The 15,298-nt window shown below is 41.0% G+C and overlaps 1 protein-coding gene across 11 annotated transcripts in view; it reads right to left on the reverse strand.

The window, feature by feature from the left end:
- smoc1 (SPARC related modular calcium binding 1) overlaps positions 1 to 12,150 on the reverse strand; it is a 42,999-nt gene extending 30,849 nt beyond the window's left edge. For 6 of the 11 annotated variants that reach the window (XM_078941188.1, XM_011490080.3, XM_011490077.3 and 3 more), the window contains exon 1: positions 11,762 to 12,150. In XM_078941188.1, the coding sequence (XP_078797314.1) occupies positions 11,762 to 12,118 (357 nt within the window). In that variant the 5' untranslated portion in view covers positions 12,119 to 12,150. The remainder of the gene's footprint in view (positions 1 to 11,761) is intronic. The other 5 variants (XM_078941189.1, XM_011490082.3, XM_011490081.3 and 2 more) reach the window with 1 other exon arrangement.
- Between the last annotated feature and the right edge of the window lie 3,148 nt (positions 12,151 to 15,298).

The raw sequence follows: 15,298 nt of genomic DNA on the forward strand, positions 1-15,298 counted from the left end.
CCATCGAGACGACTGTTGTTGTGATTTTGGGCTATACAAATAAAATTGAATTGAAACAGTGAAAACCAATCCCCGCTACCCTCTGTTCCCCAAATTCAAATCCGACCTGGGAGCACCAAACCTCGCAGTTCTCCAAAGAACCACTAGGGGCTGGTTTCCAAAGAAACACTGGAAGCTTGCAGCTAAAAACTGAGGCTATATCTACATCCCAACTCACTGAAACTGGCCAGGAAGTCTGAAGACGTTTGGTGTTTTTGTCTTCACCATTAGTTGTTCTTGTCGGAAGTTGGATTTAGCAAGAAAGGATGGTTTCGTTGAATAACGTCCATACCGTCTGGATTGTTAACTGGATTCTTAGGTTCTTTGGTTATCAGACACGGTTGTGTTCTTTTTCACGTACCTGTCATGTTTCGACGGACGTCGAAACATGACAGGTACGTGAAAAAGAACACAACCATGTCTGATAACAGAAAGACCTAAGAAGTCAAGGATGGAGTCATCTAGCCTTATAGCAACAGCTTCATCTATGGTGCAGTGATGAAAGTCAGGCAAGGAAAAAATCCCTGAATTTTTCTTTGAGCGATATGGCGGGCACAGAGCGAAATTTTGGAAAAATACGTGGTCTTAGATGCATTCTGGTGCATTCTGGCAGCTAGTTATTCACTTCTTTATCAAGAAACTAAGACTAATTGGAGCATCATGATTTGTCATTCAAACCCCTAGTTTGACTCTCCATTAAGGACTTGCTGGTCCTAAAAAAGAATTTGGAAAATTGCTCAAAGTAACACAATCCTACAATCTACGCTTTTCCTAAAAGCTGCAAAACATACAATTGCTAAAATATAGTAACATCAAAGCCCCAAATGGCAACAAGAACACCAGTAACTATGATATTCTATGAAAATACCTCAGTTATTTATACATTATTTCTGCTTTAGAAATGACTGATGTACAACATCCACTTGCACTGTTTTCTCAAACTATAATTACATCAAAATATGGGATCTGCTTTAAACTATAATTCTATAACATAATACATCAATTCTTTAACACCAATACTAAGTAATCTGGGAAATATCAAAACAAACATACAAACTAAACTAAACATTGTAAACATTATTTTTTAAGGGAGTGCGGGTCCAAACCATCAAATACTTATAATTAATGTTAACTATACTGAACTAAATCATGGTAATTAGGAAATACAAATAAATTAGATAGAGAAATGTATTCAAAATAAAAACTGAAACTCAAAACTAAAATTGAAATTATTTCAAAATGTGGTTTTGAGATTATTTTACACAAAAAAGTATTTGACCTACACTACCTTAAAAATCTTTTTTTTTTTTTCCAGCCAAGACCACTTCAATTTGTTTTTTATCGTCTTCTCACAACTGAGGTCGTGACCACGCTCAATAATGACGATGCCTGCCATTATTTTAACACAAATTTGATCGCAAACTCTTCAGATGTGTTTGTGAAAGTTTAGCGTGGGTCCGCCAGTTTTGGTCTCTAGGGAAGCAAGTCACGCTGACCACGTGGTGCAGACAGAGCCAATCAGACCCGTCGACGCATCCGAAAGCAACTAAAACGTCCCGTCATTGGTCAATTAGGCCGGGAAGACGAGAGATGGCCACGACCATAGAGGAAGCGATCTGCGGAGAAATATAGAAAATAAAGCTAAAATTAGCTGATTTCAGACCATTTTCTAATCCGGAAAGCGATTTGTCCGTAGAGATCAGGTCTTTATTTCCCGGAAAGTACGTTCGGTTTGCTCAAAAACCCGGATTTCCGGGAATTCCCGGAAGACTTTCATCACTGATGGTGGTGAAATGGACCACCACAACTGTCAGCGATGAATAGATGGATTCATTAAGATTGATCAGTATCTTCCAGAAATCCTGATGACCTGGATCGGGTGTGTTTAAGGAGCTTTAATGTCAGGTTGGTTGGAAAACATGTGGAACACCCTTAGAAGATAGTTTACTTCCAGCTCCAACCAAATCAAGTCAATTCAGTCGACCGTTTTTCACGACACACAAGCTGCCGTGTTGGAGCCTACAACTTGAAAGCAGGCTACACAAAATCTGAGTAGGCGTTTTGAATGTTGGACAAGCTCCACCTACTCTTATTGAGACATCTGATTGGTCTACAGAAAGAAAATCATGAAAAAATGAGGATGATCAAGAAGATGTTAAAAAAGGTCTCAGATCAAGAATAGTTCTTGTTTCTGACCAATAGAATGACTAAGCTGTTAATTTCTCTATAGAAGTCTGTGGGATTTTTGGCTTCTTGGAGCCACTTCCTGTTTGGAACGTCAGTGGGGAGGAGTCACTCAGTCCAGTTCACATTTACAGTCAATGAAGAGGACGATGGCTGACAACAAGGCATTTATGACTGCTTGCATATCTAGCGTCAAATGTATGTACAAGACGCAATAAACAAACTGCCCCAAGCAGAAAACAGACAAAAGAGCAAAAAGCGACATAAACCTGCAGCTTCAGCAACACTCAAGCCCAATTTATCTGCGTTTCATTGATGCTTCAAAAGGCATTTGACAGAGTTAATCAAACCAAACCTTTTTCAAAGATGATCAAACAGGGTGTACCGTTGCTAATTGTAAGAATATTATCATACTGGTACACTGGTTCTTCATTGGTGTGAGCAATGGGGTGAGGCGGCGGGGGGGTACTGTCCCGAGCCCTTCTCTATCTCTCTGTCGATGACTTGTCAAACGAAATGAATGCATGCAATACAGGATGCAAGATTGGTAGTTTTAAAGTAAATCCTTTGATTTATGCAGATGACTTGGTGGTTTTTAGTCCCAGCAGCTCCGGTTCACAACAGCTTTTTAATGTCTGTTCCAGTTATGGTCCTAAAAAAGGCTGTTTTATATCATGCTAATAACTTACTGAGGTTGATCTGACATTGAATTTTCTTGCTTTTAAATTGTGCCATCCTGAGCTTTTCGTCTGTCGTAAAGTTAAATATTTTTGGTGATGTTTCCATCGACTACGATTGATGATGGCAGCTTTCTTAAATATCAGTTTCCAGTCTGGAAAGGACTGGTATGGAAGTAGTTTTTAAGCCTGTGTTTCTATGCCTATTGCTTTCAGCGACTTTATAGGTTTTATATTTATTGTACCCTTTTATGATTGAATTTCTGTTTGTTTTTATAGTCTTGCTATGTGGACCTTGAATCTGTCATTCAAAAGAACTTCTCAAAGGAAACGTACGGAAAATCTTTCAACCTAACGCAGTCAGACTCTACAACCTGTTGGACAGCTTTATTCACCTCAGGGTGGAGATGGAGGTATGATCATGGCTCCGTCCGTCCAAAGTTTCAGCACAAAATGATCCGAATGAATGTTAACTACAGCCTTTAACCAGCAGAATTTTCTAAATAAAGGAGTGCTCAGGTCCAAGGTGGGACACATCCCAACTTTGACATACTCTTTCCTGTGGTCTCCAGTTTCCCAAAGCTGCCCCAGTGGGTCTTATGTGGTAGACCCCACCCTCATGGAAACATAAAGAAGGTCAAAACAAGCACGGTTATTTTTAACTGCTGTCCAAACCAGCTTAATCTGACAACAATGTGCTGCAGGATGAGGAACCCAAACAAACCCACCAAGGATCCTGCACAGGAACAGACCCCGGGGGTCCCTGCTGGGTCTGCAGAGGAACACGCTGAACATCGAAGCCGAACGCAGCAGACTAAAGTTTGACATTCAGGAGAGATGACGGAGTAGAAAACGCAGAAAGAGACAGCGCAAACGTGTAAACTTTGAGTTGAACATCTTTTCCATTGGGGGGGGGGGGGGGGGGGGGGTTGAGGAGCAGATTATCCTGACCGAGAAACATCCACATTCTCCCATTTTACGAGCCAAATTCCCCCCAAAACATCAGTCAGATCTGAGCCAGGGCAGCAGAGATTCTGGAGCTTTCCACGCTCCTCTCGTAAAACGAGTCAAGCGCAGCCCGATTGTGCAACAGCAACAAAAAACTGGCTTTTACCGTCGCTGGCAGTAAATTGGTTCCAGTCCGACACGCAGCCGTGGAGCAAGAATATGATGAGAAATAATGATTATTCTATTTGCGAGCGTTAAAAGCGGCTTGCGGGGAACGCAGATCATAAACAAAGCGGACGTTTAGTGCAGTTGAAGACTTTCCAACCACCTTCACCTCTTTAGACGCCGGAACAACATCATCATTCTATATCACCATTTTATTATTAAGATTTCTCTTTACTGTGAACGTTTTTGACAGAAAGTTTGTTAATTCTGGTCTTTGATTAAAAGCTGGAACATCAAAAATAAACGCTGGGTGTTTAAGGCAACACTTTATTTTACCGTACAGTACTTACAGCGTAGTTAAGTGGTATTTCCATGGTACTTTTTTATGACTACTGGGTACTTGCGGGGTATTTCATTGTTAGCAAGTTCCATGAAAAACACAATAAGGTACCACATAAGTACTATGCAATTACCCATCCTCTTACATATGGTGAGTACCATGAAACACACAAACTTGCTAAGTAAGTAGAAAGTACATTTTTTCCACAGTACTTCCAATGTAGTTTCTGTTGACCTACCATCTTGTTACACATGGTAACAATACCCAGTAGGTACCACATAAGTATGAACCAGATAGTACCACATAAATCCACAGCAAGTACCGAGTAGACAGAAACAGTACCATGTAAGTACCAAGTAAGTCCCATTAAAAAGTACCTTGTAAATACCTTGTATTAGTATTTACCCACAATGCAACCTACTAGCCAGAAGAAAATAATAAATAATAAAAGCAAAAATGGGAATGCAATTTCAGACGTTAAACATTTAGCAAATTTATGTTGTACATGAAATGATTTCCCAAAGATCAATAAAGATAATAGATTTTTTTATTTTATTTAGAAGTAAGAGAACAATTTTTAGTAAAACGATTCCCTAAAACCAACAAGTTTAAATTTTCTTCAATGACTTTCATAGGAAATATTTGTGGAAAAACTACAGAAAGTCCTGGTTATGTAGATTAAACATTAAAATAAAATAAAGTATTTTTACTATTAGTTTGCAATTATTGGAAAATGGCAATCTTCCAGGAAATGTTGAAATTTCAAAATAAGAGTCTCTTGAAGAACCAAATGGCCACAAAAACCTGGCCCCTCCGAAGGCCGACGCCCATTTCTTTCACCAGCTCCGTGCAACAGCACCCTCTAGCTGTAGCTCTCTGCATGGCTTCAAATAAAGTGATCATCTGTCCCACACCATCACACTCCCTCCACCAAAAGCAGTCACTTCATTGGTAAAGCAGTTGGCGGTGCATTTCTGCAGCATTTCCACACTTTGCAGCGAGAAATGAAAAAACCGAAAGCTTTGACACGAGTAACAGCAGTAAAATTTATCAGCAGAAGGGTAGAGTCATTATACTGAGCTCTGATGATCACTGACAAACGCATGTTTCCTATCAATAAAACACCGTTTGAAAACATTTAGTAATGCTGAAAAAAGGTACAGATTTTTTTAAAGGCCTTTGGAACTAAGATAACACAAAAATAGTCTCAGTCTAGAAATGTATGGCTCAAACCTTTTAATGACAAACTAAAAATCCATAAAATTAGAGCAAATTGAGAGTTCACATCAGTAAAAATAATATAAGATCTAAAAGGAGAAAACACAACTTTGGAAAAATCCTGCAGGTATGTTAATGTCTCCAGAAAAAAAAAACAGTTTTAGGGGAAAAAAAGGTGAATAGAATAAAATAACTTTGTTTCTAAAGCACTTTTCACAGAAAGAAAACACAAAGTGCTTCAAAAAGGGACAGCATAAAATCAATCCAAGACAGTAAAATCCAATAAAAGTGAAAACATAATAAAACAAGGACTAAAATGCATAAAAACGTCTTGACCTGGGATTGGAAACACTAAACGAAGCGCCAATGGGAGGGATCTCCCACGGCGAGGAGCAACGGCGTGAAAGGAGAGATCTCCTCTAGTCTGTAGGCGGGTTTTTGGAAAACTTCAACGACGGTGCTTGGAAGACCTCAAGGATCAGCCGGAGGAGTAGAAGGGTTAAAAGGTCAGAGATGTACGTCTGGGTTTGACCATGGAAGGCTCCAAAACCGTAAAGTTAAATTTTAGTCGGCAACGAACGTAAAGCAGACAACAGAGGAGCGATGTGTGTCCGTTTACCGGTTCCGATAAAAGCCTTGCTGCATTCTATTAGATAAAAGACGGCTGCGTTTGTGACGATTACAACAATGTTGGTATAACCCAGTATTATGCTTCTGATGATGTCATTATTGTGTCATTACGGTTTTATTTCAATAGTTTCTATGCATCTCCTGCTATTCCTTTTATTTCTCTTGCTCAAAAGGTTTTGCCTTTTGTTGAAAATAAGATTCTTTTTTTCCCTTTAAATCTGTCTTGCCTGGATTAATAAAGGTCGAGATAAAAAATTAAGATACCTGGAACCCGGTCGGGATTCAATTCTGTCCCGGTGACGACCCAACAGTGCCGTTCTTTCCTAATCAAAGTGACTTTTGAGTTAATTTCGTCAAATAAAAAGCCGATGGGGTGACGGTGGATTCCATCAGGAGGATCTATGGTTTGAGATCTCCGTCACGATTTAAGCAAAGCGGATCCGTTCGTCACCAACAGGAACACCAGGATGTGAAGGGTTTGCTGTTACGCAATAACGTCCACATCTCTGCTACTGCTGCACACATCACGCCACCTAATTCTAGTTTGCAAGATGGTGCTTGGAAGTGGAAAATAAAACCTTTAGAAAACAGTGGTATGATTTAAGGGCAAAAGCAGAGGACAGCCTCGCTGTTTGGAATAAACCGCTGCAACAAAGATGGATGTTTGTCTGTGAAGTTCCCGTCTGCCCGCTGGAGGCCCGTGTGAAGTCCATCCTTCTCTCAGCTGCCAAAACAGATAATGTTTCAGGCCGCTGCCAAACTCTTCCAGTAAACTAAATGTTTTGCTTGAGGTCGATGCAGTTTGAAAGCGGTTGGCTGCATTTTAATCAACACGAAACAATGAAGTCCCGCCAGCCGGTACGCACGGAGGTCCGTGCTGCCCCGCTGTTTGGGTTCAAATACCTGAATCAAAACGACCAGCATCTGTCAAATTACCTCCAGTTATTTGACAGCCAATCACAGCCCTGGATTCAGGCCTGAAGTTTAGCAGTCGGCTGGAGTTCAGAGGGCAGCAGGGAAGGAAAGAGGAAAGGGTTTCTGACACAAAGACTCATCCGAGCAGCACGTCAGCTCAGATCCCATCAGAATAAAGTCTCAAAACGACAATCCTAGACAATCCGTCTGAAGGTCCACTCACAAAAAAATGGTGTTTGTGGCGTTTCAACGTCTTCTTGTGGAATTTTTCTCATGCTGGAGGACATTTATGCAGAAAATGAAGCGTTTCTTTATTCAAATCTATTATGAATGGTTTAAAAAAAAGATCCTATTTGTCACGTGATGATGAGAAATGAGGGCGGGCTCACTCTGTGCCAACAGTCCCACCCCTCCTCAGAGGGTTTTTTCATTTGGGCTAGGCCTGCACAATATACCGCAAATTTATCGTTATCGCAACATCAAGCTGTGCAATATGCATACCGCAAAAGATGTCAAAAATCGCAATAAATGGTTACCTTTAAATGTGCTAAAACAATCTCATGGCAGCTTGAAATATTGAACAAATGAAATAAATCCCTTTATGCATTTAACCAATAGGAAGGACCCGTTTACGTTGTTGATCAATCAGATGAGCACTTTTATGTTTGATGTTTGCCTCCTACGTCGACGAGGGTCATTTGGAGTATAATTTTTAAACTGTTGCAGTGAAATGGAAATTATGTTTTGGTTGTTTTGCTATTTGTTTATTTACCGCAAATTATATCGTTATCGCAATATTAATCACCAATATCGCGAGTTTTCCTCATATCGTGCAGCCCTAATTTGGGCTTTAAAAAATGTTATAAAAAAACCAGCATTGTTATGGTCGGTGTCACTGAGCAGCAGAAATTTTTAATAGGAAAACAAAAGACTGGATCCATTTATTGATCCCCAAAAAGAAACCACATATTTTTTCCTGCTTTAACACGCAATCATCTGTACACAAATGAAAGTGTTTGGACTCAAAATGGACGACAAAACCGTTTGGCCAGAGGAAAGGTGCAGCTTTTCCACATTTACAGCCGGCAGCAGCGGTCAGCGACTCCCTCGTCAGTCATGAAGTCCATGTCTGACGTTCGGATGGTTCAGGTACTTTCGTTGGCTCATTGTTCTCTTGGCGCAGCAACAACAGTCCCACGCCGTCGAGACGACGCGGCATCGTGATCCGCCAGCTGTCCGTGGCGTCCACCAACCCGCCGACGAGCGGATCAGGAGGAGGGACGAGCGCCGGCGTTGGAGGGAAACCATGAAACGATTGTTCTGAATAGCGGCTTTGCGCCGGTATGAAACACTTTGCAGTGTCGTCTCTCCGGCGTTAAAGGCTTAACGTCATCTGCACTGCAGATTCTTTCCATCCACAGAATAAATGAAGGATTTTACAGAACCAGGAGAGCAGAACCCCATGGATGTTAGCTGGTTGTTTCGGGGATGACGGATCATCTGGAACCTTCTTAAATGTTCCGTCTAGATTTCACTAAATCGTGTGAACTTCATGTGTTCACTAGCTAAAACGTTCGGCCTTCAGAGAGACAGGATCGCCTTTTATTTTGAAAATTTCCAATTTAAAGAGAAGTTTTTCAAACTATAGGGGAACTTTAGAGCCTTTAAAGTTTGGTTTCTGAGTAAAAACTGTCATACATTGAAGATGTCGTTGACATTTAGTGCTGACTAAATTGTAATTCAGATGAAAGATGACGGCGTGAAACAAAACAGAAAATTATAAAAGCACTGAAAGCGGGTGAACTCCTGGGAGGGCCGGGTCCAAATGCTGATGCCCCCGCGTGAACCTAAAGGGGATCTTTTCCTTTCATCGTCACATGAACAGCAGGATTAAGGAGGATATAACTTCTGATTTCTGTCTTTCATCGAGTGGATCTGAAACATGAGAACTAGCGTCTCTAAATCTGATTAACAGCTTTCCCCGTTTGTCCCCGGCGCTCTGCACTGCCGAGGCCGCGGCGTCCATCGCACGTTCACATCCATCTCCTCAGGACCACACGCAGCCCAACGCCAAGCGAGGAGTTAAGCGGGCAGAGGATAGTCTGCCGAAGCGTTTTGATCACCTGAAGGATTAGGAGAAGCGCCTGTCGACTTTCTGTGGCCGACGTTCGTCAGATGAATCAGAAGAAAGAATCGGAGAGCTTCTGAGGAGGAGGAGGAGCAGATCTGGAGCGGCTGAAGAAAGGCCTGAACAACGCCGCCGCTGATCCTTCAGGCATCCGAGGAAACCGGCCCACGGACAGCTGGGCTGGACACTGGTGGGGGGCCGGTGAAGCTGCCAGGAGGGGCCCCTGAAACGCTGTTGCCTTTTTCTTCTGACCCTTTTCAGTTTCTATCCGTCCAATCATCTGAGAAAATTCACTACAGTCCAAAAATTCACAAGATTTATTTTTAATTCTTTCTCATTCATTTAATGGTTAATAATGAATGAATGAATAATGAATCGAAAACAGATTTATCCTTGAAACCGGCAAAGATCCAAATTGGAGATCCATAGTCCAGATGTTTTAATATCTTCCAACGTTTTCCGTGCACGTGATGCTGCCCTCATGGATGAACCCGCGTTCATCGTTAAGCCCCTCCCACAGCATTGTTCTCCCGCCGTCTCATTTGCATTCGGCTTCTTTTGAACACTGACACCTTCCTGCTCCTGGCCCCGCCCTCCTCACGTCTGATTGGACGGCAGTTCTCCAATCCTCGCTGATGCCTTCGTCCAAATATGCAGCCAGCTGCACCCCCCCCCCCCCCCCGAAACCAACATTTAAATGCAAAGGATTAAAGCGTCACAACTGACTTCTCCTTCCTGAGCCCCCCTCCACTCCCCCCCCCCCACCCCATGGGAAACTGATCTCTCAGTCATAAATGTCCGAATAAATGCGGCCTGTGCACCAGATGCCTCGTTAGTTTGATCATTCGTTCACCTCAGGCTGAGAAAGCTGCTTAATATCTTTTTTTTTGTTCCGTTAATCCTCTTAGGCGGTAAAGAATGCATCGTCCTGCAGGAGAACTTCAGCCTTCTTCCTCCTGGACCTCCATCCTCAACCATCAGAGGAGGAGGATCCCGGAGACATCAAAGAAGAACTTTTCCAGAACTGATCTGCAGCCAGCAACAATCAGACAGCCCCCACCCCCCCGCCGCCGCCCTCCCTGAAGCACCGGGTCGGAACCGATTGCATCACGGTGGGCTGCCGGGTAAAGAAGGAAACCCATCCTCTGCGGTCGGTTGGCGTTGACGGCGGCCTGTGCTACAGCGGTTTTGGGGAGGCCAACAGGACATGGGTGACCCCAAACAACCCCCCAGGAAAGTCAACTCAGTACCAAGGTTGGTTCTTTTATTTCACCAAACAAGCCACACTATGAAAAAAATCTGCAGATTCTGCACACTTGTGGCCCTAAAGGGGCCCCAACGGGGCCACAAGGCCCTCATGCTATAAGCAGAAAGTAGTATTTCAGTTTACTAAGGCTCTACTAACAGCGAGGCAGTATATTTGAATTCTATATATACCATCTATACATTGAAATGGTCCTTTAGTCTGAAGAAGTATTCAGTTAGCACAGTTCCTACACTATACGGTCTAAAGCAGGCATGTCCAAAGTCCGGCCAATAGGCTTTTTTTCATAAATGTAATCAAATGCGGCCCCCCCATGGAAGATCGCCATCTACGACAAGCTAACTGGACACCAACGGTGTGCAAAATTGACTAACTGACAGTAACTTCAGTATTTAGATGCACAAGTAAGAAATGACAAATATGGCATTGCAATAAAATGTTCATTCAAGTCCCGTTCTTCAAGTGTACTGCTTATTATTATTTTACCCATAATTCAAAGCAATATGCAATTCCTCACTGAGCAACTGTGCAAATTACAACTTAGATTTCCGTATGAAAAACTGTCATTTAATCTGACAAATTTAAAAATGCAATTTTGAATAGAAGATAAATCTATTGCCTTTTGAACTGTCGTGGTTTTTGGTAACATAATTCCAATGATTTTTTTTTTTTTAGATCATAACTCAATGTTAAACTTGGTCGTGCATTTTGGAAATGCAGCATAAAATTTAAAATTCAAGGCCAAAAAAAGAAGAAAAAAATACATTTTCATACATAGTTTATTTAAATTCATTTTAAAGCCACTTTAAAGACTGTAATTTTAAATTTCTGTGATTTTGTTTTTGGTTTTTTAGAGACAATTTTGAAAATTAAATTGCAAATATCATTTCAGAATAGCATTTTACTTTGAATTTTGGGAGAAAATCTCCTCAAAGCCTCTGGAGATGCTGGTTCCAATCCAGACTTTTCTGGACAGTTGGTTGGTTTTCTGAGTTAGAAGTTTTTCAAAAGTCCTGAGGAGCTTTTGAGCTCTGAGGTTCTGGGGCCTCAGAGATCCAGAAGCTCTCTGGATCTCTGGATCTCCATGTCCAGCTCTGAACATCTGCTGCTTGGATTTGGGAACATTTGTTGTGACTGAGCCGGAAGAAGAAGGTCCTTGGGTTTGTTTCTCTGTCTGCCTCCACAGACTCAGTGGAGAAATGAAAAAATAAAAAAACAACGCAAACGTTTCCAGAGAAGGAAGGTGAACTCACCCGCGAGCTGCCGGGCTTCTGCGCGCACACCTGAGGCAGGTAACAGAAGAAGTGAGGCGCCAACCAGCAGGAGAAGGTGAGGAGCGCCGCGCGTGCCAAGAACATCACTGAGGAAGGAAGGGCGGATGTGCGCAGGTCAGGCGGGAGCAGCAGGTGCGAAGACGAGCCTTCAACACGGTCCGAGGCGTCGAGTCGGGACGAAAGCAGCTCCCAGAATGAGGCAGAAACTCCCGTTTCCGGTTCACATGGCGGGACCGAGCGCCGGTAACCGTCCTGGAGGGCGGGGGGGGGTATCCGCGGCGGGGCCGGTATGCTGCTCACCGGAGCTCCTACGGGCTGAATCCCCTCCGAGTCCATTGCGGCTCATTTTTAAGGCGGAGGCGGGAAAAGCGTCACGAGCGACGCAGCGATCAGCCAATAGGAGCGAGGGAATCTGTGCAGAGTGGGCGTGGCTCCCTCGCCCACTCTGCAGAGATTTTCGCAGCTGCAGGACAGAAAATGTTGTGGGGTCAAACTTTAGCCCCCACAAAGACACCCCCCCTCTCCCTCCGCTGACATTTACCCAACTGTGGAGGGCAGTTAATACAAGCCAGGGGGGAGGAGGGGGCATGTTTAGGGCATTAAAAATGTCCTAAAACAGAACATAGGATAACAAAATAATACGTTTAATAATAATAATAAACTTTATTTGCATGTCACTTATCGTGATAAAAATCACAAAGTGCTTCACAGTAAAACACAGAATATAAAAATAATTGTAAATAAGCTATTTTAAAAAGATTTGTTTTTAGCTGCTTTTTAAAAGAAAACACTGAAAATAAATTTGTAAAATTTTATGAAAATTATTCTACTGTAAAGAAAAATCTGTGCGTTTCTACAACTATAGCTGGTGGTGTGGCCTATAGGCCTCCAACCGCATTACATGCTGACAAAATCCGTCAGTTTTTAAACATGCCGTAAAACATTTGGACCTCCAGAAATTCCCTTTAAGATTTTTTTCCAGTTTTCTGGGAATTATTTTCAATGTCCTTGACTTTATAATGAAACACTGTTCACTGCTTATTAGTCACTGGCCTTTTATTTTCTTTTATTCATTTTATTACACTACTAATTATCTTTTCTGTCTTTTATTGTTTATTGCTTTTGTAATTGTATGCTGTATTTTATTTTGCTCTTAATATGTTAAGCTTTCTTCTGTCTTTCCTTCATTGTGAAGCATTTGGTGCCCTGAAGCTGTTTTACATTTCTTTATAAATAAAGATTCGGTCCTTCACCTGCATGTACAGAGGTCTCCTGCACATCTACTTCTAGCTGTCTGGATATTTGTAGATTAGAGAACTTTTAATTTAAAAAAACATTAACCATTTAAAAAAATAAATACTGCAATTTTACATCCATCCATTTATCTGCAGAACTCGAACATGACGTTGTTTTTAATATTGTTTATATTTTCTTAGTAAACAACTTCATAAATGTAAAACTTTAAACTTTACATTCTCAGCCTGTAACTTGTGAAATTATAACTTTATTATCATAAGTAACTGACTTTTACACTCATAATTCTGCGACTTTATTCTCATAAATATATATTTTTTCTGCTGGAACAATCTCCCAAAATAAAAAAACAAAGTCAATAAATTTTTAAAAAACTTCTGTCACATACAGTCAGGACCATAAATATTTGGACAGAGACACATTTTTTCTAATTTAGTTTCTGTACATTACCACAGTAAATTTTAAATAAAACTACTCAGATTCCATTGAAGTGCAGACTTTCAGCTTTTATTCCATGGGTTGAACAAAAAGATTATGTAAAAATGTGAAAAACTAAAGCATTTTTGTAACACAATCCCTTCATTAAATGGACTTATAAATAATTGGACAATTGACTTCCATGCTATTTCTACCTTTATTATTTTAAAATATAAATACTTTTTCTTACATAGGAAAGTTAAAAGTCCTAATAGGTTTCCTATATATACTTTTTGGTTTAAAAATAAAATCAAAACTTTGATTTTAATTTCAGTAAATTCAAGTTTATCCAAAAAAAAATAAGTTTAATGAAAGATCAGCATATAAATGTGTATTACCATCCACAAAAGGGCTTTGCATCCAGTTCAAACCTCCAACAATAAACCTTCCTACAACAAATAATTGTCTTTTTATGTTTAACATCTTTTTGTCTTGTTCTAAACCAAGAAAGCCCTAATTATCTGGAATCAACAGACTTTTGGTACTAAGAAAACTGCTGGTTTTACAGAGTTTGGGGTAAAAATGATTGAATGGGCGAGAGGGAATGTGACTGTAAAGCGCTATATAAGTATACGGCATTTAGATAAAAATATCATAAAAAATACATATCGAATCAGTTTGGAGTATTTATTAATGAATTGATTTTACTAAATGAATAAAATAAAATAATGTTATCATCTTGACATTATTATTGATATAGACATATTTCCACAAAGGCACAATGACATGTAATTAATGCCAAACAGAAATGAAGGGGAGAAACAAAAACAAAGATCCTTTCAGTGGTTGAAAGTGTTTGTGAAGTCGGAGACATTCAGGTTGGGACTCCAGGCAGAAACGTTTTGGCCCGGAGGATCAGGAACCTCATTCATTCTGCAGCTGTTGCTGGAGTTCTGACTGCTTTGGACTCTTTTTGGTGATGCTCTGCCAAAATGTTGGACTACTGTTATCGTCCGGCCTGTCAGGTGAGATCACAGCGGACTCATAAAAGTGGTCTCACTCCACAGTCGTTCTGCAATCTGACAACGCTTGGCTTCTAGATGGTCCTCCTCCGTCTTTTCCCTTCCAGAGAATCTGGACAGCGCTGTCAGAGAGCTGGAGTTCACTGCAAATGTCCAATAAACTCTCATTCCACACAAACGAAGCCTCTCTTAGATGGAACTGAACGTCTCGTAAAGCTCACTTTCCCCAGTTTCTGCTCACATAGATGCTTTTAACAAGCTGGTCGTGGGGGTTCATGGACTTTTAAGCTCCTGGATTTGGCTTATTTAGGATCTGATGTAGCGGTTCCTGCAAGTCCTCGCCGTTCTGCATCCAGAGGGATTGTTTTCAGGTGGGAAAGGTTGGAGAGCAGCACGGAAAATGATCAACACTAACCGTGATGATCTTTGAGCTTATTGTTGGGACCTCAAAGAGGCAGCTGAGAGTCTCATGTCCGAATTCCCCCCCTAACTAATAAAAACTATATAGTGCAGGACTATGTAGAGCGCTGAATATTAAGAGCAATTCAGACAGAATGCTCAACACGTTTTTGTTTTTTTCTTAAACGGCAGCTATCATGTCATTGATTTCATGAAGTTAAAATCTAATTGATTCGAGCGTTTTGCGACAATTATTTAGTCGACTGTCTTCTGAAGATAAAAACGTTGATGATTTATTTAAAAAAAATAGATTTAAATACATTTTTTGGCAAAAATTGTTCCGATGCAATGCATTGTGGTCTATGTTTGCATATCTAGTGAGCATCGATGCATTTTGGAATTGTAGGTTGTGTCTGAATTCCTT

This window comes from Oryzias latipes, chromosome 22 (genome assembly GCF_053564925.1).
Source record: "Oryzias latipes strain Hd-rR chromosome 22, Olatipes_Hd-rR_3.1".
NCBI lineage: Eukaryota > Metazoa > Chordata > Actinopteri > Beloniformes > Adrianichthyidae > Oryzias > Oryzias latipes.